At 33.2% G+C, this 24,659-nt stretch overlaps 1 protein-coding gene across 1 annotated transcript; it reads right to left on the bottom strand.

The window, feature by feature from the left end:
• Positions 1–18,237: 18,237 nt before the first annotated feature.
• Positions 18,238–23,893, bottom strand: LOC139842182 (uncharacterized). The gene is made up of 7 exons (XM_071832353.1): positions 23,221–23,893; positions 20,103–20,198; positions 19,421–19,992; positions 19,105–19,305; positions 18,817–19,055; positions 18,616–18,672; positions 18,238–18,478 (listed from the first exon to the last, which is right to left on the bottom strand). Exons 1-7 carry the CDS (start codon positions 23,891–23,893, stop codon positions 18,238–18,240), a joined length of 2,079 nt encoding a protein of 692 aa, XP_071688454.1.
• Positions 23,894–24,659: the final 766 nt, after the last annotated feature.

Below are 24,659 nucleotides of genomic sequence, written 5' to 3'. Positions count from 1 at the left end.
TTTGTTTCTTCTGCTGACTTTGATTCTGGTTGCGGGAGTTATCCCATTTCCTTTTTCCATCATCAGCCTTTTTAACAACTTCATCACCAACATCTGACGCAACTTTCTTTCCCCTCTTCAATATCTTATCATTTAGCTTATGCGCCATAGAGATGGCAGCTTCAATAGTCTGGGGCTCACTAGACTCAACCCCAATCTCAATCTGCTCAGATAACCCATCAATATAAGCTTCAATCTTACGATCTTCTTCAGGATAGGTATTTGGACACAACAACATTAATTTAAAGAACCTTTGATCATAGGCATCGATATTGGTGCCCTTCATCTTTAAGTTCTTAAGTTCAGTCTCCAACTTTTTGAGTTCACTCCGTGGACGATAACGGGTGATCATCCTCTCTTTAAAGGCATTCCAAGTCAAACTATAAGCATCATCATTACCCAGACTGTTCACCAGATTATTCCACCAAGTTAATGCACTATCCTTGAGAGTGCAGCTGGCGAAACTGACCTTGTCCTCATCACGGACTCTACTAACCCGAAAAATAGACTATACTTTCTCAAACCAGCGGGTAAGTCCGATAGGTCCTTCGGTACCACTGAACTCCTGTGGGCGACTAGCCATGAAAGTCTTGTGGGAGCATCCCACCTGATTGTTGGCATTAGCATTAACGTTAGCAGCCATAGCACCTGCTATCCCTTCAGAAATTAAACGTTGCATGCAAGCTTCGTTGGACTCACGGGGCGGCATGATCTTCAAAACAGAATAACACAACCGTTAGTACTAAGAATAATACTAGTGTTATAAAGGAATAGATCGAACGCAGAAAGATTAACCATTAAAATAATAGTCAAGGAATACTATGAGTAATACCATGATAGTTATGATAGCTATAGAAATAGCTACCACATGCATACATACTTATGATAAAAATCATACATCATACATAGCATCTAAGATACATGAACTATATTACGCACGTAATATAACATGCCAAGAGTCACAACACCAGTATAAAACATGATAATGATAAACAGATGATATAAATGAAATAACCATCCATACATAAATGAAAATATCCCGTAACAAAATCCTCAGCAAAACGTCGTACATCACCCAAAAATGAATGTATAAAAGGACAATAAGTCTATGAAATAAAGAAATCACTTATCATAACATCATATCACATCTGCTTGGAGCGGGTGCGATAAGCTGGGCCGGTATGAGGCTCCTCAGGAGTCTCATACTTCCTCAACTTACCCTTAATTGCCTCCAACTCCACCTTGCGACCACGCATCTCACTCTCAAGAGCCTCGAACTTAGCGTCCACCTCACGATTACGCTTCCGGATCCCGAACTCGATCCCATTCTGGAAGCTAATAAACCCATCCATAGCAGCTCTAATCTCATCCATCGTATCCACATGCGGTATAATGATATGCATATCCGCATGACAATGCGGATTACGCATCCAAAGCACTGAACCGCACACTAATTGCCATGTACAACATATGGCACCGGTATAGCCGCACTCTATGCGCCTATACCATCTGATGTGAGTTTCGTATACTTGCATAAGGGTCCATAATATTCTAGAAGAATGTACGGTATAATTAATTCAGATTCTTTTCCTTAAATAACGAAAGTTGGTTAGGATGAGATCGCATTTAATTAGGGAAGAGATTATATCAAAACCGTAATTTGTGAGCCTATAAATACATAGCTCATAAACCCTAAAAACATATTCCGTTACTCATACGTAACACTAGCATACATATCATCATCGTACGAACAAGCTTCATACGATCTAAAACGTAAAGACTTTCAGGTATGTCTTGAGCTATAAAACCTTCATGTCTTTAGGCCACTCAACCTCGTATGCTGGGTTGTTGGTGGACTCTCAAATCGGCCACCCTGTCGGAATCGAAACGATACCGATGTGGGTTATCCACGAATAAGTGTTGGAGGTTCGAATATTGTTAGTCCTTAAACCCTATCACGCACTCAAGCGTAGGTTTACCTTGACCTCGTGAAAATATGCTTGATCACGGTAAGACACGCAAGCAGTCGCTTAGAGCATCAATGCGTGTCTTCGGCGTGTATGCCCTAGTCATATAAGTAATGGTGGCCATGTAGTAATTAACTGGATCGTTCATGCGAGGCTTCCGACTACGACGACGAGCGACAGACGGGGAAACAGGAGCAAGAACAGAACTATTGCTTGAAGCCGACATATGCAAACAGAGAAACCACATACGACACATAATAGAGAAATAACATAAGCAATAACTTATAAATATTCCTCATCTGAATAGAAGTGCATAATAATGCTATAACAAGGAAGGTCGGGTTGTAGACTAGACTCTAATGCACCCTAAGGACCAAGGGTTGACCACATTATGAGCGCCTAGTTCCCTACAACCAGAGCTCTGATACCAACTGTGATGACCCGTCAACTACCCTTAACGGCTCCGTCACTTGGTCCCACAGTTTGATCGAAACTCTAAATAAATTTATTAAACAACATTGCATTCTTTATTTAAAATAATTTCATATACAGGAAATTTACCAACATATGTAGTTTAAACAAACCCAACATATGAAAATATCCAAAGTTGACCAAAACATTGTCAACCAAACACTCACAGTTTAACAAATCAAAAGAGAATGCAAAGTTTTAATGTTTAACAAAAATATGCCAAAATGCATGCAGACTCTCTACCACAGCGGAAGCCATAATAATTAGGTACCTGTGAAAACATGCGAGTAAACTGTCAACAAAAATGTTGAGTGAATTATAGGTTTTAAAATAGCGAATAAACTTTAGACCACAAGATTTCAAATGTTAGAAAACATAAAACTATTATTCCATTAATTCATGAGTCACTTGGTAACCACTTAACCATTTTCATACCCTTACCAAACAACGATATACACTGAACAAGTGTATCTTCAAAAATAACGAAGTACTAATACATTCCAATTATAAATTGCTAGCGCGACTAGCTTGAAATAGGGCTGTCAAGCCCAATAGATCTATCCATAGGATTCGCGTTCACCAGTAGAAACCAATGATTACAGTTACCAGACTAGGGAATATTTTCGTTCAACTCATAATGAATAATTTAAATTTAATTGCCACTTGTGTCTAAACGTAAAACAAGATGCATGTAAATCACATCCCAAAAATACTTTAAATAGTATGAAAAACGGGACTATAACTCACCTTAATGTAAACGAAGTGATAACACAGAAACGTGAGCAAAAAAAGATAAAGTGATCAAGAGTGATCACAATGCCGACCTATAAATAAAGCAGGTCGATATAAATAACTAACTTATGTCAAGACTTAGTATGACAGCTATAGTACTTGTTGCAAATAAGCATAGAACAACACTCAGTATGTTTCGGTATGATCAGGATAGCGTATAACACGTACTTTCTATTTTTAGAAAGTTTCTATTTTTAGCAGGTTTCCATTTTTGAAAAGTTTCAATTTTTGAAAAGTTTCCATTTTTAGAAAGTTTCTACTTTTGAAAAGTTTCTATTTTTAGAAAGTTTCTATTTTTGGAAAGTTTCTATTTTTGGAAAGTTTTTCACTTAGGAAAGTTTCCTTAATTAGAAAGTCAACAAAAGTCAACTGAAGTGCGAAAGTCAACTCAAAAGTCAACCTTGATCAAACTTAGTCAACCTTAAATTTTAAAGTGTATATTATATTAATAATATAAGTTATAATGTTATTTAAAGTCATATATGTATAATCATGTTATACCATAAGTTTAATTAAATTAAATTGAATTATAAAGTTAACATAAGTTTAAATGATATAATTAATATAACATAAGTATTTAAATAATTAATTAAATATTTATTAATTAATAATAAATTTTTAATCATATCATAAGTATTATTAATTAATAATGAATTATTAATTATATCATAAGTATTTAATTATAATTATAAACAATAAGTATTTAATAATTAAATTATAATTAAATAATAACTAAACCTTATAATAATTAAATACTTAATTAATCTTTATTATAAGTCTTAATGTAATAACCTCATAACATAAGTTTAATACTTATCATAAGTATTTTTCATTAATAATAAAAGTATTATTAATCATAAGTTTAATTAAATGTATAATTAAATCGTAATGTAATTAATAAATGATATAATTAATATATATCATAAGTCTTAATTAAAATAATTACTTTTATATCATAGGTAATTTAATAATAATGAAAATAATTATTTATATCATAAGTTCAAATTTTATAACCATAAGTTTAATTAAAAGTTCGCTGGGTCATATCTTGAGCCTCGGGTGTCGGGTTTTGACGAATTTTATATATATCTTCGTCTAACCGAACAACCTGACACATTAGTGCACTCAAGAACACCCTAAGGACAATTCATGAGTCATGATAAACAGCCATGAACCAACTTAGAACATTAATCCGCTTAAAATCTTGTTTTAGCCATTTCGTGTGGTCCGTGGCTCGGATTTCGATGACCCGAACATGAATGTTCATCCAATCATCAATCCTAACCCACTAGTACATCCTAGAGACTCCAAAAATGGTCACAAAGTCAGACCAAAACTGATTACACACGTTTTTATATTTTAATTCCATCAAAACACCAAATTAAGCATAACTTTTGATTCGGGACTCGAAATAATATGAATCCAAAGCCTAAAATTTTTGTCTTGATGAGAGAAACTCATCTATACACTTTATTTTATTAATAACACATGTTAAGTTTACTGATTTCATCAAAAAGTCCGCTGTCCCAAATTAATCAAACCGAAAACATACACAAACGAGCATTTCTACGCATACAATCATCAATACAACAATACACAAGTATTATACAATCATAATAACATCACAAACAGTAACAATGAATAAAAATGAAAAAGTTAGGGTTAGGGTTTATACCCTAATCGAGAAATGAAAGGTATGAGCGCGTAGAGAACGTTACGGTGAATCCGATTATGCAAACAGTTTAATGATCCAAGCAATATTTGATTGAAGATGATGATGATGATGATGGTTGAGGATGTCGACGGCCAAAGATGGGAGAGGAGAGGAGAAAGAGAGAAAAAAATGTGAATAGGTTTATAAATGAGGTAAGTAGTGAGGTATTATGATCTAATACCACAAGTTTAGCAAAAATGCACCAAACACCCCTCCCCTTAAGGGGTTCGGCCGAACAAGGGTAGGGTGGGCCCCCTAGTGGGCTAATTTGAATAAAAGTCTAATAGCTTTTGTCCCGAATGCCCGAATGAAGCCCGAAACACGAAAACATTGGTGCGCGATTAAATATTCGGAAGAATAACGCACGTGTGAAAAATAAAATATATAAACACTATATATAATCATATGATATAAAAATATCATTTTTAAAATAATTGGGATTCGAAAATCTCAAAAGTCTGACCGTTGGTTTGAAAACCGAAAAGATTCGCCGGATAGAAATCCACGACACGTAGAAACGTACCAATTTAAATACGAATACAAATATTCATATAACACATAATAATTAATATATTATTATTACTGAAATAATAATATAGGTCATAGAAATGACATGACACGAATAATAATTAACGGACGTTAAATACTAAACGGTGAAAGATAACGGAAAAAGTAGGGTCGTAACAATTGAAGGTTCGGATCCCTGTAATCTGGTTCCGGTTTTCGTTCGAAAGCGCGTGTGTGCGTGTCAAGAGTATTCGATGCCAACTATTTCATTTAAAAAAAATAACAATGAAAGGTTTTTTTTTTTTTAGTAATTTTAAATCCATAAACTTTATTTTTTCTTAGAAGCTAGTTTAATGAGTTTATCTATCTGGATCTTATGATTTTATAAGCTTTATTTTTTTCTTCTATCAAATCAAGTTTATGGTTTGAAACTTATTCAATTATTTGCACAAACTCCTATAAGTGATTATAAGCTGCATGCCAAACACATACGTATAATTTTACTTTTTTTATGGTAATTAAACTCACATATATACATTATGTAACGATTCATGGTATATATATATAATTACATATATACATTATGTAACGATTCATGGTATATATATATATATATATATATATATATATATATATATATATATATATATATATATATATATATATATAAAGTTTAACATAAAAATTGAGCGCGTGCCTTTTAGAGTACCACCTAGATAGATAACTAGTTTTATGAGCCTGTGCGTTGCACGATATTTGTATAAATTTATATTCGATAACGTTAATATTGATACTTTCCAAATATATATAATACAATTATATAAAAAATTCTTTATTACTGATAAATTTATATCGAAAACATTAGTATTGAATACTAACACATAGATTATGAGTCCGTCCATTGGAATCATTTTAAATTCAGTTGACAAATAATCGATAAAACACCAAACATGAGCTCTTAAAAAGTTGTTTTAAAACCGATTGTTTAGAATAATATTTTATATACATCTCTAATTATATATGTTTTTAGTAAAATCTAATTCTATTATGTCAAAATCTCAAACGAAGCAGACATACATCGAAATATATATAAGGATTATCATATAACCCTTTTAACTTCAATCGACAAACATTAGCCCGTGCGTTTATATAATATTCTACAAATATTATATTATATCAACATAATTTTTTAAACTTATCCGCAAATTGTAATTTACCTTTATATTATATAAAATATCACCATTTTCAATTATTAATTCAATGTCATTCAGCCGAATAAGTATCTATTTAGATCCAGATATATACTCCGTATTACTTTAGAGGACTTGATATATATAGTTTATTTTTAAGAAAAACTCACACACACAACTACACGAATTAACTACGAATATATATATATATATATATATATATATATATATATATATATATATATATATATATATATATATATATATATATATATATATATATATATAAGAGAGAAATAATCAAGAGGGAAGCACTTTTTTGGGGGGAAGTGAGGGAAGTAATTTTTGTTTCATTTTTTTCGAATTTCTTTTTTCAGGCATCAAGATCACATAAAAATATGAACATTTAAAAAAGACACTTTGTGATGAATGTTATTATTTTGGCGTAAAACGCTCGAAGAAAAACATGAAAACATTCAATGCATTGAATGTTTTGATTCTGAGTTTTTTTTAAGGGGTTAGAAATTAGGGTTTAGAAATTAGGGGGTTAAATTGAATATTTTAACACGAACGGTTTAGAGTTTAGGGTTTGGGGTTGAGGGTTTACGGAGTAAACCCGAAAACCCTAAACCCTAAACCCTAAACTCTAAATCTGGCTAAATTCGAAAAAAACACTTCACACAAGATGAAAACAAAACGATGCAAATAAACTCAGCAGCAAAACATTGAATGCATTGAATGTTTTTATTTTTTTCGAGTGTTTTCCCGCCAAAATAATGACATTCATTACAAAGTGTCTTTTTTAAATGTTCATATTTTCATCTAATCTTTAATGTTTGTGAACAAAGTTTTTTCAAAAAACGAAAAAAAGAAAAATTTGCTTCCCCCTTCCCACCAAAAAAGTGCTTTCCTCTTGATTATGACCATATATATATATATATATATATATATATATATATATATATATATATATATATATATATATATATATATATATATATATATATATATATATATATATATATATATATATATATATATATATATATATATATATATTGTCCTAAGCAGGACTCGAAACCTCAACTTCCTGATTGGAAGGGGTACCTCAATGCCGATGGGCTAAAGCCCTTTTTCTTACTTATTGGCCGGAAGTCTTCTCGGAAACAATCTTTCTATCCATAGAATATTGAGAGAGACGACTTTCTCTATTCTTGGAAGTGTTTCACTTCAGGTAGAGAAATGACCTATATTTATTCTCGGATAAAGGAAGGATTGTCTACATATCACCTCTCCATATCTCACACATGTGAGATTGAGTTTTGTTGTTGTTGTTGCACTGACCAAATCGTCAATCTTGAATGAATGAAGAGAGTTCAAAAATGAAACCAAACCAGATGTTTATACAAAAATAAATCCACAATTATAGAGAGGTGGAGAGTAATTATTGATGGAATAAATATTTAATTTAACCATTGATAGCGTACCCCGCCAACCACGAAGTAAAAATGTACGAAGCAAAGAACGAAGTGAACAAACGAGGCTAGGTCACAGCGAAGCGGTGGTATTGGGCCTCACACACCGAATCTCGAATTCACAAAAATCAACTACAATGCCTTCACACTAGACCGGTGGGTCAACCACACAAAGATAGAAAGAAGACAAGGAAGCTTTCACTTTGTAAGAAGCCAAAAGGGAAAATTCAACTAATGCTCCCAAATTACATTGGGAAATAGAAATCTCAAAGAAAGGAAAAACTCCCCTACAAATAGAAACGTTGAATGAAGCAAAAAGGGGGCATCAATCGGATGTTACACATAAATAATTCAAACACTCTTTTGGTGGCGTAAAGCGGTTCATACACTCGCTACCTTCGGGGAATCGTCAATGAAGAGAAATTTATCCTTAACTCATCCACATTTAATCATTCTCGTGGTCTAAAGTTGGTACGCTTATCTCTTCGATAAGTTATGCTGAGAATTGTACAAACAATTGGCACACCCGGTGGGACAAATAACATACACTCTGTTTGCAAAAAAAATACAAAATCGGCGCCATGACAAACTCTAGCCACACACCACCTGGGTTTACACCACCCAGAGAAACGATAACCTCAAACCAAGTACAAGTGGAATTCACGACAGTAGGAACGCTAACGCAATCACCTCTTACGCCAACCGTGTTCACATCCATCAACTTCCAAGGTTCACGATCGGCAGAACTGCCACCACTCATGGATAAAACATTCATCTTGAACAACTATGATCATATCAGAACGGTCATGAAAGATTTAAGGACAACAGGGATTCTACAAAGTAGAAGAGCACTGACATATGAGAGCGAAGAATATGACGAAGAAATGGAAATGGAAGAACCGCCGCTACAGAATCCCGCATCCACCACCGCAGCAAACCTCCCTATCCAAACCATGACACCTCACACAGCTACTACCGGCACCCTGCAGCCTCAGGTAACCTTGGAAATCTCTGTAAACCCCCTGTATAACCATAGTGTAGTGTCTACCGCAACAGCTACTGTACCACGCGCACCTAACACTTTTGTTCCATCTCAACACCCAAATTGGAACATAAAACTGCCTCAAACTCAATACGTATGGCCCCATGGAGTACCGTGTGTAAATCAAAATCCCACATTCGTAGGGACAGTGCCCATACTGACCTCGCAAAATCTCCCCTAGCACCGGGAGCCAACCCCTATTATCACCAAACCTGGAACATGCCGCAAAACCCTAAGCCAACCGTGTGGACACACAACCATAAAGGAACTACCCGACCATTGGAAACTCCGAACACCGAAAACCCTTTAGGAAATCAGAAAATACCCTTCACGTCAAACATCCAATGCTGCCCCTTTCCTGACGGGATGAAGATTCTGACTCATTTAGTATACTACGAAGGGAAAGATGACCTAGACGACTTCCTAAACATTTTCGAAGGAGCAGCAAGAATGTCAAAATGGAGTATACCGGTAGCATGTCACGCCTTCTCCTACATGCTGAAAAGTGACGCTAGGGTATGGTTTGACTCTCTACCAAGAGAATCGATTTCAAATTTCGAAGATCTTAAGCGTCAATTTAGATCCAAGTTCAGCCAGCAGAAGCGCCATAAGAAAAACCATGTGGCAGCTCACAGCATAAGGCAAAGAGATAATGAAGGAACGAGAGCCTTCCTCGTCAGGTACACCAATGAAACCCAACAGATCCCTGACCTACCCGAGTCTCAAAGGAACTCGGGTTATTGTACGGATCGAAAGTCTGCAACCTCATTGAACATCTAAGTAGAGATCTTCCTTCTACCTACGAAGCTCTATTAAACAAAGCCTATGTTTGGTTGGATGCAAAGGAAATGGCAGGAAACTTCGTTCAAGAAGAGCAAACGACGCATAAATGAAATGAAAGGTCAGAACGAAGAGGGGAAAGGAACAAAAAAAGGGATGACAAAAACAAGTTCGACCCATATTGAAGGGACTACAGGGATAATAGGTACGCTCATAAAATCCCTAAAGGAAATACTAGCCACTAAGAAGGCATTGAACCAGTTTAAAACTCCGGGAAGACTGTCGAACAAGGGGAAACAAAGAGATACGAACAAATTCTGTGATTTTCACAACGACTTCGGTCATGATACCGACGAGTGCTTTAACCTCAAAACAGCAATCGAAGAAGCAATCTGGTCATAGAAATCATCTCACCTCATCAAAAGGATATGAAACTCGAAGAAGGAAAGAGTAGAAGAGCCGCTAGATGAGGAAAAGAAGCCACATATAGATAAGGCCATCTTCGCGATTGATTCGTATAAGCCCTATAAGAAGAGAGGAAGTAGTTACGGAATCACGGGATATGAAGAAGTAATCTTTCTTGCACTAGATACCGTCATTCCATTGGATCTCCCGGTCACCATAAGTGGAAGGATTTACAACAGGCGAGTCCATAGGATATACCTCGATGGGGGAAGCGCCTGCGACGTCATGTATGAACATTGCTTCACCCAGCTCAGCCTAGCTATCAGGACCCGTCTATCGCCGGCCCGAGCCCCTCTGATAGGATTCTCGGGAGAAAAATGATGGCCTATTGGCGAAATCAAGTTGGAACTTACCATTGGAGAAACACCCTTTTCCATAACCGAAATGCTCAAGCTTGCCATTATCCAATCCGCTTCGCTACACAATGTATTGCTTGGAAGAGTGGCCATGCGAAAGATGGGAATGATAGTCTCAACGATACATCAGCTAGTAAAATTCCACACTTCCGAAGGAATAGGGACGTTGGCCTCAACCTATGACAGAGAAAAGGTCTTACGGACCATAATGCTATCCATGGAGGAACCTAGGGGATGTATCATGGAAACGTCCATGGGGCGAGTACCAATAGGCAAAACGACATTCAACTTTATGTCACGAGAAGAAAGGGATGCGGAAAAGCAAGAGGATGACATCGAAGTTACCCCGTTAAGCCCGCAATCCATGATGAACGATCAACTACTCGACGGATTAACACTAGCAGGAGAAATTGAAGCACGCTGCTTCCATGACCCAGTTGACGAACCAGAAACAAGAAGTTGGGGAGAAACTAGCAGTCCAGGCAAAAAGGAGAACGAAAAGGGAAAATCCATCGCACACAACTGAAAAGATGAAAAGGCTGCCCTCCGTTAAGACTCAGCTCAAGCTTATTTTGTAGTCGAAGTAAAATGTACAATGTAGTCGAAGCCTATAAACTTCCTACTCAAAAAACTTTAATGCACTTCCTACATGTTTTGGTAAACGACTAACATACCAAACTCAAATTATACGCAATGAATCACTCAATAGTGAAACAACAGTGCCTCAACACTAGGTAAGTTGGGAAGCTACTAATGCCCCCAACATACCACCAAGGATTCCCCACTAAAGGGAATACCAACCATACACACCCGTGATCACAAGCATTTACAAACCTACGAGGAGAAAAGGGAAGATAAACCCATCCTCGCTAGGTAAAAGACACCATGATAAATAATGGATTCCCCATCTGAGGGACATCCAAACAAAATTTTTATGGAGAGACGTCTCCATAATTATTACGCGAGGGATACTAAAGTACCCTTGTAAAAAATTAAAGGATTCCCACGCAAAGGGAATCCACCAAATGTGTCACGAAGTAACAACCTTCGTGATTATTAACCAAGGGATACTAAAGTACCCTTGTAAAAATTAAAGGATTCCCACGAAAAGGGAATCCACGAAATGTATCACGAAGTAACGACCTTCATGATTATTAACCAAGGGATACTAAAGTACCCTTGTCAAAATTAAAGGATTCCCACGCAAAGGGAATCCACCAAATGTGTCACGAAGTAACAACCTTCGTGATTATTATCCAAGGGATACAATAGTACCCTTGTAAAAATTAAAGGATTCCCACGAAAAGGGAATCCACGAAATGTATCACGAAGTAACGACCTTCGTGATTATTAACCAAGGGATACTAAACTACCCTTGTCAAAACTAAAGGATTCCCACGCAAATGGAATCCACCAAATGTGTCACGAAGTAACAACATTCGTGATTATTATCCAAGGGATACAATAGTACCCTTGTAAAAATTAAAGGATTACCACGTAAAGGGAATCTACGAAATGTATCACGAAGTAACGACCTTCGTGATTATTACCCGAGGGATACAATAGTACCCTTGAAAAAATTTAAAGGATTCCCACGCAAAGGGAATCCACCAAATGTGTCACGAAGTAACAACCTTCGTGATTATTACCCAATGGATACAATAGTACCCTTGTAAAAAATTAAAGGACTCCCATGCAAAGGGAATCCACCAAATGTGTCACGAGGTTACAACCTTCGTGATGAATGTTATTATTTAGGCGAAAAACGATCGACAAAAATAACATTTAAGATAATATTGATCGTGAAGAATATTAATCTTCGAACATTTTTTTTCTTCTTCATGTTTTGTGAAGTACTTTATTTTTCAAAATTTAGCCCGATTTATAGTTTAGGGTTTGGGGTTTGGGGTTTAGTGTTTTGGGTTTAGTCTCTAAACCCTAAACCCTAAACTCTAAACCATCCGTGTTAAAAACTCAATCTATATCCTAAATCTAAACCCAAAATTCAAACCCTAAACCCTAAATTTCTAAACCCTAATATCTAAACTCTCAAAATACGCTCGAAAAACACGATAATTGTTATATATTATTTCTTCGAGCGTTTTTCCGCTAAAAAAAATATTTATCACAAATTGCCTTTTTTAAATGTACATATTTTCATCCAATATATAATGTTCGTGAACAAAGTTTTTTCAAAAAACGAATAAAAAAAATTTGTTTCACCCCACTTCCTCCCAATTGATTACTTCCCCATTGATCCTATCACTATACATATATATATATATATATATATATATATATATGTATATATATATATATATGTATATATATATGTATATATATATATATATGTATATATATATATATGTATATATATATATATATGTATATATGTATATATAGTGATCTAATCAATGGCTAAGCAACTGTCGTGGCCAAGTAGGTATAGAAAAATCAGTTTTTTTTAAATTCATAAATCTGCATCAAAATGCTATCCTAATATATATTTTTATAAACCAAAAATATTCGAAATCGTTAAAAATTCGACGATGAATGATAATAATCGTGATGAATGATTAATTTATCATTCATCTGAATAGTGATGAATGATAAATTAATGATTCATCAAAATCCAGATGAATGATAAATTAATCATTCATCACGATTATCATCATTCATCATCGATTTTTTAATGATTTCGTTATTTTTTTTTTCGTAATTTTTGCGTTTTTTTCTCAATCTGCATATTAAGATACCCTAAAAAGATAGTAATTTTTTTTATAAAAAAATTGAAATTTTGCTTATCCATTCTTAGCCATTTTTAAGCTTAGCTATGGATCGCGCGCGCGCGTGCGCGCACACACACACACACACACACACATAGATATATATATATATATATATATATATATATATATATATATATATATATATATATATATATATATATATATATATATATATATATATATATATATATATATATATCTATATATATGAGGCAGGTTCAAACGAGAACCACAAAAAGGCGAGAACTGCGATAACTTTTTAATTTTGTAGTTTTTATGCATTTAAATACAACAAATTACATGCAAATATTAATTAATGCTCATATCATTAACAAACATATGTTCATTACCACAATTTACATGTTAAATTGTTAATTATATTAAATGTTCACATGTTACACACACAAATATGTACATGTGAACTAGAAACTATATATATTTGATTATATAGGTACAATATTAGTTTTTTCAAACTATTTTATGTTAATTCTTAGTCTCCATCAGCATTTATGGGTGATTCAATCTACTCACATGTAAAAATCTTTGTAATTTTAAAGTTATCGCAGTTCTCGCAGGTTTTGTGGTTCTCATTTAAACTTTTGACTATATATATATATATATATATATATATATATATATATATATATATATATATATATATATATATATATATATATATATATATATAGGGTGAGGATCCATGGAGAACCAAAAGTAGTAGAGAACCAAGAGAATCAGCGGAGATTGAGTTCAATCTGCACAGACTAACCTTCAATCTGCGTGCAGATTGAGTCAATCTGCTTGCATATTGAGCTTATTTTATGTGCAGATTGATCGAACAGATGAAATCAACATATGACATTCAATCTGTTGCAGGTTGATCTTCAATCTCTATGCAAATTGAACTCAATCTTCGTACAGATTGAACCCAATTTGCACACAGATTGAGTTTAATCTGCATAGAGATTGATATCATCTACAACATTCACCTACTCAATCGAATGTGCAGATTCCTAAATCAATTGAATTAGTGTTTGAAATTGATGTTACCTTGTTCCATTAGCAGCGACTAGAAGATTTTGTGAAGGATTCAAGGTCTGAAAACAACTGAATCGTAAAAATCAAAGTTGTAGTTCATCTTCATCATTCGACACTGTTCATCATGAAATTGAGGAATTCGATGATGATTTGAAGTATAATCATTCAAGGAAGTTGATAATCGTTGCCTTAGGATCTTGTTTCAATCGATTTTAACTTTCAATTTTATTGATTTTGATGTTTGGTAAAATCACATCGTGGTTTGCTGGGTTCTCTCCATAGGAGAGTTCTTCAGGAATCCTTTCACTATATATGAGGCAGGTTCAAACGAGAACCACAAAAAGGCGAGAACTGCGATAACTTTTTAATTTTGTAGTTTTTATGCATTTAAATACAACAAATTACATGCAAATGTTAATTAATGCTCATATCATTAACAAACATATGTTCATTACCACAATTTACATGTTAAATTGTTAATTATATTAAATGTTCACATGTTACACACACAAATATGTACATGTGAACTAGAAACTATATATATTTGATTATATAGGTACAATATTAGTTTTTTCAAACTATTTTATGTTAATTCTTAGTCTCCATCAGCATTTATGGGTGATTCAATCTACTCACATGTAAAAATCTTTGTAATTTTAAAGTTCTCGCAGTTCTCGCAGGTTTTGTGGTTCTCGTTTAAACTTTTGACTATATATATATATATATATATATATATATATATATATATATATATATATATATATATATATATATATATATATATATATATATATATATATATATATAGGGTGAGGATCCATGGAGAACCAAAGGTAGTAGAGAACCAAGAGAATCAGCGGAGATTGAGTTCAATCTGCACAGACTAACCTTCAATCTGCGTGCAGATTGAGCTTATTTTATGTGCAGATTGATCGAACAGATGAAATCAACATATGACATTCAATCTGTTGAAGGTTGATCTTCAATCTCTATGCAAATTGAACTCAATCTTCGTACAGATTGAACCCAATTTGCACACAGATTGAGTTCAATCTGCATAGAGATTGAGTTCATCTACAACATTCACCTACTCAATCGAATGTGCAGATTCTAAAATCAATTGAATTAATGTTTGAAATTGATGTTACCTTGTTCCATTAGCAGCGACTAGAAGATTTTGTGAAGGATTCAAGGTCTGAAAACAACTGAATCGTAAAAATCAAAGTTGTAGTTCATCTTCATCATTCTACACTGTTCATCATGAAATTGAGGAATTCGATGATGATTTGGAGTATAATCATTCAAGGAAGTTGATAATCGCTGTCTTAGGATCTTGTTTCAATCGATTTTAACTTTCAATTTTATTGATTTTGATGTTTGGTAAAATCACATCGTGGTTCGCTGGGTTCTCTCCATAGGAGAGTTCTTCAGGGATCCTTTCACTATATATATATATATATATATATATATATATATATATATATATATATATATATATATATATATATTATACATATATTATACATTATACATATATATAAAACAAAAAGGTTTTTGCTTAAGTGTCATTTTCTTATTAATTGGAATAAATTGTTCATTATAATTTAATATATACATGTAGATTTTACATATATATGTATAAAATTACAATTACAATTAAGGTATAAGATTTAAGATACGAATATATAACGGCAGAGAAAAAGTAGAGATGTTATATATTTTATTGATCATTTTATCCTTATACATATAACCAACAAAAATTGTTATCACCAATAGTTTCCTTTATTTTCGTACGTGGCCAACAAACCGAAATCAATCACACTTTGCCTTGAATTTGGTTATATGTATATAATAATACAATTTAGAGAGAATATTTAATATTTATTTTTTATATTTGATATACGGGCTATAATAATAAAAAACGGCTTTAACAACATAGTATTCATATATTATTATTATGCATGACAAATTATAAGTGTCCTATTATAATTGCATTTTTAATATCATATATTACAGCAACTGTATAACACATATTGTAATGTAATTATAATTATATACAGTATACCAAGTCCAACAATTTAAAAAATTCGTCAACACTGCGGGCTATTATACCTAAAAGAATTTTAAAAATTTGGTAACACCACGAGCTTTTAAATAGTTCTATACTTTTCCTATTTTTTAGTATCACTATTACTTACCAATATGAACTGCAATTTACATTCTTTGCACGGAATCTAAAACACTCGTGCAACGCGGGCTCAAAAACCTAGTATATATATATATATATATATATATATATATATATATATATATATATATATATATATATATATATATATATATATATATATACTTGTGGATTAATTTACGTATTTGTAGTTCATGTGAGTGGTTACTCTCTACATGCATAATATATTAACGTTAAAATTAATTAACTAGAATGGAAAAAAAAAAAAAAAAAACTAGTTTGGTATTAACGAGCTGAGAAAATAGTCTGCGTGTTGCTGTGAAAAATGATTTGATTACAAACTTAAACATTGTTTCAGTAGTAGAGATGACTCGCGTTACATTAGAAACATTTTCGGTAGTTTAATATTAATACACTTATCGAAAATTAAATTAAAAGAAAGAAATATTAAAAATAACCACCGAAACTTGGTTTTAGTGGAATGAGGGTGAGATCCAACTTGGAGTACTGTCAACTCGTCGATTCTTACTCCAAGCAGGGAGTTTCCAACATTTGATAGTACCGTTAACATCAATGAGATTTTGGAAGGTCTCTGAGGGATTGTTCCCTTTCGATGGTACTGTCAACATCGTCGCGTGTTGGGTTTTCGCTTAACGCGTGTGTGAGTGACAAATCAGATTCGATGTCGATATTGCCGTATATATATATATATATATATATATATATATATATATATATATATATATATATATATATATATATATATATATAAGTTGAAAAAAGGGATCGAGGTACTTTTTCATGTCTTTTTGATTATTTGTATGTATATTCAATTAGTCAATGTATATCTAGTTTAGAGGCTGTTTGTTGTCATTTACTTTAAATGGAGAAAAGGACCACACCACATGTTTAAAAAAGAGTCAAAATCAAATGACGTAGTTAAAAGGTGAAACGACAAGTTTTAAAATTCTAAACCACAAAGATATTTGCTTCTTTTAGTATATACGAGATTTGTTTAATGATCGTTAGTGTTGGAAACCAACTGCGCATGTTGTAATACATGTATAAAAGTAAAAACTTGGTATAAAGTAATTAAAGTTTTTTTTTTTTTTAAGGCCAAATTGTATTAAGAAAAAATGTGTACATGGAGGATATGCGATAGCATACCAAGATACAATAATAAAGCTTAGCTAGTTGACTAAAGCATCAAATAACTAAATTATACATATACATCAACCATGATCATCAAAAGGGGCCGGGTTTAGGTGCCATTGATTCCAGTCGAGCTTCAACTTTGAGGATCGATGTGATATTCATTCAAAAGTTTTGATTTGTATCTCATTAAGAATCATTGGACCACTTCCTTTTTTCTTGTTGAAAGCGGTTTGATTACGATTTTGCCATAAAGCATATTCTCAAGCCCACTAGATACATTGCCGTAACTTTGAGAATGTGGGTGATGGAGCCATCGGTTTCTGACCAAGAAACATATGATCAAGATTTTGATATAAACCCGGACCGATCTTCCACCATCTAAGTACTCTATCCCAAAGATCTCTTGCAAATGAGCAATGAAGAAGGGTATGTTCTATTGTTTCGACTTCATTATTACAGACCGGACATAAGAGAGAGTCAAGATCTATACCGCGTTTGTCTAACTCCACTCTAGCAGGAACACGATTTAAACGAACTCTCCATATGAAAATTTCGAACTTTTTTTTTTGGAACAGCAGAAGATTTTATTAAGATAAAAAAAATCCTAGCAAGAAGCTAGAAAAAAAATAACGTGCAACAAAACTTACATAGTGTCCAATGGGTTTTGCAACCACACGGACCAATTAATCCTAGCTTTTTTGTATCTAGAGAATAACCAAAAGAAAGACGTAATAATAATGTTATCTAAAACATGAACAATTTTGAAGCTAGGATCCTTAAAGATGTAGCAATTTCGAAGCCGCCAAATGTTCCAAAGGGAAGAAAAGAAGATACTACTCATAACTAACCGTTTGTTTCCGTGAATAGGCAAACTGTTGAACCAATACCACATGTCGTCCATCGAGTTCCAAGTCGGAATAACGATGCCAATCCATGAACCAATGTTAGCCCATATTTGTCTACTAATAGCACAAGCAGCAAACACATGAAATTCTGTTTCTGGATTCACTTCGCACCACACACATGAAAGATTGGGGAGTAAAACACCCTTGAGCACAAGATTATCCTTTGTAGCAAGACGATGCATCTTTAAACGCCAAATAAAAATATTGATTTTAATCGGAAATTGAGAGTACCATACAGTTGGATGAGCATAAGAGGCCAACGAAAATTTCGAACTTTTGAGGTAAAAAATTATTTCGAGCAGTAGCGTTGGGAATTTGAACATCCGGTAGTAGCTTTTCATCAATCTGTTGAGTAAGAAGTGAAGTTGAGAATAGCCCATTACCGTTAGAATTGTATCTCCATGAATCGATATCATTTGACCCAATTGGAAACTGAGCAGTAGATTTTTTAGATCAGTGAGCTCATCAATTGTTCTCCCTGAAGGTTGGCGAATCAATCCCACTTGAAACTCCAATCAGGTTCGGTTCTGTCCAGACGGTCGTACACGCTTGCATCTTCATTCTTTTCTAACTTGAACAATCTTTTGAATCTTTCTCTAAGAGCTTGGTTACCTATCCATATATCTTTCCAAAAAAGTGTACTTTCTCCCTTGTTAATTGTTTTTACAAAAGATGTAGTAAACTGAATATCAAGATTATTTATCTCGTGACCAATTTTTCGAATGTTACTCCATGTTGAGCTTTTGATCAAATTGTGATTTGATGAAAAAAGTCCAAACCCTCTATCCCGCCCGTGGATACTTTTGATGACTTTTACCCAAAGAGCACTTGGCTCGATAAGAAATCGCCACCACCATTTTCCCAATAAAGCCAAGTTTTTGGCTTTAAGGGATTCATTGTTTAATCTCCCGCTCTCATATGGTAGAAGAATATTATTCCAATTTACCCATGAAATCTTAGAATTATCACCCGACCCGCCCCAAAAAAATTTACGTCTCAAACCTTCAAGGATGTTGATGACATTCGATGGGACACGTAATAGGGAGAAAGCATATAATGGGAGACTAGTAAGCACCGATTTAATTAGGGTAAGACGGCCACCAAATGATAACGACTTTGCTTTTCAATCCGAGAGTTTAGCATTGAATTTATCTATGATAGGTTCCAATCTTTACATTTCGACATTTTTTGACCAATAGATAGCCCGAGGTATGTGAAGGGGAACTCACCCGCGTTGCATCCAAGATATGATGCTAACTCTTCAACATGGGATTTTTGAATCCCTACACCATATAGACAACTTTTTGACAAATTCACCTTCAAGCCTGAATATATTTCAAAACATGTTAGCAACTTGAACAAATTTCGGGCATTTCTTTTGTCCCATTCTCCAAATATAATGGTGTCATCGGCATATTGAAGGTGTGATATTATGACCTTATCACTACCAATTTTGTAACGACCCGGATTTTTCCGACTACTTGATTATATTATTTACATGATTTAATAATTTCGACTTGATAAGCAATGAATTTTAATAAGTCTTGAACCTCCGGAAAGAGTTTTACACAAGCTTTTATTCACCCTTTTATTCTTACGATTCACGAACGTCATAACTTGTATTAATTATATATATATGTGTGTGTGTGTGTGTGTGTGTGTGTGTGTGTATATATATATATATATAACTTGAAAATATGATAATTAAATATCTCATTAAGTATATTAACAAAGTATTATATATATATTTTCATACTACTAATTTAAAGAGTTTTTGAACAATATATATATTACTATTTAAACGACGTAATTAACTTATGTTAAAATGTATTTACATATAATGTATTACGAGTATAAATACATCCTTACAAATATTAAATACACTTTATAATATACCAATACATATAAAGGATAGCTATACTCGTATTTTCGTTCAATTTCCTCAAGAATTCTACTCGCATTCATACGACATTTTTACCCGTATTATACACAACTTCTAGAAGTATTTACTATTCGTATATACCAATAGAAATCTGTAATTATTTGTGTAATATGTCATCCATGACCTAATAAATTTAATATGTCATCCATGACATATTACATTTTAACTTATCTTAGATATTTTCACTAAAAACTAAATTTTCAAGCCTATAAATAAGCACCATTTCTAACTCATTTTTACACATTCATTTTTCAAATTTTACTTCCAATTCTCACACACACTTGCAAGAACTCTCTCAAGTTTTGTTCTACTACTTCTTTTAAGCAACTTTACATTCTAAACTTGAGGTAAAAACTCTACTTCAACTCTTGTTCAGTTCATATGTCTATAGCTATCTATATAAGAGTTTATAAACTAGAACATAGTTTAGTTGATTCTAAACTTGTTTGAAAAACTAATCTTATCTTTCTAACTTAACTCTAATAACACTTATTTATATGTATTATGATGTTATATTAAGTTAATATAAGAACTTATAACTTGTACATATGAAGAACACCTTGAAACTTAACATATATCGTTTAATCTCCATTCGGTAAAAAGCGGGCTGTTTTGGGTTGGGAATTAAAAACCTATCTTAGACTTTGAGTTCGAGGCTAAGACTTTGGAAGTATGTTAATATATGTAAATAAGACTTCCAGTATTTCTTTCATGATTTTAGACAAAGTGAAAGTATTTTATCAAAAATCATATATTGGGTGGGTGCCCGGATTTTTCCAAGTCTGTCCACCTACACAAAAAGATGGTAAAGCTCTAAAAATTATTACTTGGGCTGAATTTTTTGAATTGGTTTTGTAAAATCTACTTCTTAAGGAATCCATAGAAATTTGATTCACTTTAAACGGAGTTGTAATGAATATTTGGCGAGCAAAACAAAATCTGCTAAAATTAACGTTGTATGGACGAAATTTATATTGTAAAAACTATATTAACCATATCCTTGCTAACTTTTCCTATATCCTATATATATTTGGACATGTTATCATTAGTATAACAAAATATTATAATCTTGGTTAATTCCGAGATTGTATATATATAATAATCTTGGTACATTCCATGACAATAAGTATACAATACGTTTTGATAAATCCTAAGACAATAAGTATACAATACGTTTTGATAAATTCTAAGACAATACATATAAAATACGTCTCTGGGTTGATGCAAAGACAATACGTATACAATACGTCATGGGGTAATTCTAAGATTATATGTATACCGATTATTGGACTGTTGGACATTTCGGACTATTTTGGACTACTAACAAAGGACTACTAACATAAAAATATTAAAAATTAATATACATAAGTATTCTATGAACTTTTTTTATTTTATTCACATGTCGTATTATTATCTGAATCATTATTATTGTTATAGATTCGTGAATTCAAGGACGACGGCCATATTTTTAATAAGTTGAAAACTTATTATTAATATACTTTTACTACCGTGAGTATATAGTCCCATTTTTAAACTCTAAAAATATTTTGGGATGAGAATACATGCATTTTATATTTTACGCTATGGACACAAGAACTTAAAATATATTCTACGTTGAGTTGTACCACCTTGCATATCTTCCCTAATAGCTTGGTAACTAATATTTACATGTTGTAAGAACATGTAAGCGCGAATCCTATTGATAGATCTATCGGGTTTGACAACCCCAACCGGGCTAGTCGCTCTAGTATCATAAACGGTTGCATAGTACTTCGTTTTTACTACACTTGGTACAGTGTAGGGAGATTTCATAATAAAGGGAATATGCTACATTAATGGTTAAGTATGGTTACCGAAGCGCTCAACAACTTATAGACTACTTTTATACACTTGCGAGTGTACATATATTTATAACTATGAAATCTTGTGGTCTATATTTATATCGATGATAAACCTATATATCTCACCAACCTTTGTGTTGACTGTTTAAGCATGTTTAGTCTCAGGTCCTTAAGAAAGTCTTCTGCTGTTGCATTATCTGAGCAAGCTGTGCATGAAGTCTCATACTTTTGTTTAAATGAAGTGTTGCATTCAATAAAACCTTTGTCATGTATTATATTCGACTGTTATGTCATGTGTGTAGTATTTGGTAACCGATGTATCATGGGGATTATTTCTTAAATAATCGCCCACTTATTTAAAACATGCATTATGTATAATAATGGTGTGCTTTTTATGAAACGAATGCAATATTTTTCTAAAACGTATCATTTAGAGGTCAAATACCTCGCTATGGGACCAATGAATAACGTACTGCATTTATAGTAATATGGACGAGTCGTTTCAAATTTCTAGGCCGCTAAATAGCTTAGTTTCTAAGGCACGTTTCATAAGCATATTAAGACCTTCAACCGCAATAATAAACAAATATGGAGAGATGGGATCACCTTGACGTACTCCCCTTTTAAGTGAGAATTCGTTTGTTGGAGAACCGTTGACAAGGATTGAGATTGAAGCTGAAGAAAGGCATGCTTTAATCCACAATATCCATTTCTTGCCAAACCCCATACAATCTAATACCGTAAATAAGAATTCCCAATTAATTCTATCAAAAGCCTTTTTGAAGTTGGCTTTAAACATTAGACATCTCCTCTTTTGACTCTTCATGTAATCAACCATCTCGTTTGCTACAAAAACACTATCAAGAATATATCTTCCTTTCATAAATGCTCTTTGTTCATAACCGATGATCTTACTAATAACTCTTTGAAGCCTTTTTGCTAAGATTTTGGCAATGATCTTATAGTAGCTTTCAATAAAACTAATCGGACGATATTCTCCAAGAGATATGGGATCTATTACTTTCGGGATGAGCGTGAAAAAGGATGCGTTACACCCTTTTGAGATTTCATTTTGTGTATGGAACCATTCAAGTGCTTTCATGAGATCGCCTTTAATTAGCCAAAAGAATTTCTTATAGAAATTAAGGTTGAACCCATCCGGCCTGAGGGCTTTATTTGGTTCACACTCATTGATTGCATTCCATAATTCTTCTTCTTTAAATGAGGCTTCAAGCATGATAGAATGTGTCTCATTAATCTTTTTAAAAGGAAGATTTTTTATACATTCGAAGTCATGCTTTGTCGATTGGTTTTGTTTAAACCCTTGACTAAAAAATTTGAGAATTTCACTCTTGATCTCATTAGGATTTTCTTCCCATCTTCCATTTATATGAAGCCCCCTAGTGTTGGAATTGTTGTTTCTTCTTTTGATGGAAGAATGAAATAAGACGTGTTATCATCCCCTTCAGCAATCCATTTCAATCTTGACTTTTGGCGGATCATATCGGCTTTGACATTTTCTTTCTGGAAATAATTTTGCCTTGCTTCACGCCATTCATTAAGCTCGTTATCTGACAATGTAAACTGTTCAGCTTTCGATTCAAGTTCATCAGACCTTTTCTTCCACTTGCGAATTTCATCATCTATGAGCCCATAGCTATTTTTGCTCTAACTTCTAAGAGCTTCTTTCATATTTTTTAGCTTGTTTCCAAATAGGCAGTCTGCTCTCGTTCCAATAACCTGTTTGTTCCACGCCTCAACAATCAAAGGTTCGAATTCCTTGTTATCCAGCCATATATCGAAAATCTTAAAAGGTTTTGGGCCGAAATCATCGTTCTTATCTCTGAGGAGTAATGGATAATTATCAAGTGTTTTTCGATCTAGGGTAATGGTTGATATATCGCCCCAAGTTTGGATGAAACTTTCAGAAACAAGGAAACAGTCTAGTTTACTGAACTTCACTCCATCGTCATTGATTCTCGTAAACCGTTTTCCAATTAGTG

The sequence above is a fragment of the Rutidosis leptorrhynchoides genome, chromosome 4, assembly GCF_046630445.1.
Source record: "Rutidosis leptorrhynchoides isolate AG116_Rl617_1_P2 chromosome 4, CSIRO_AGI_Rlap_v1, whole genome shotgun sequence".
NCBI lineage: Eukaryota > Viridiplantae > Streptophyta > Magnoliopsida > Asterales > Asteraceae > Rutidosis > Rutidosis leptorrhynchoides.
This window is presented reverse-complemented; position numbering and strand designations above follow the sequence as displayed.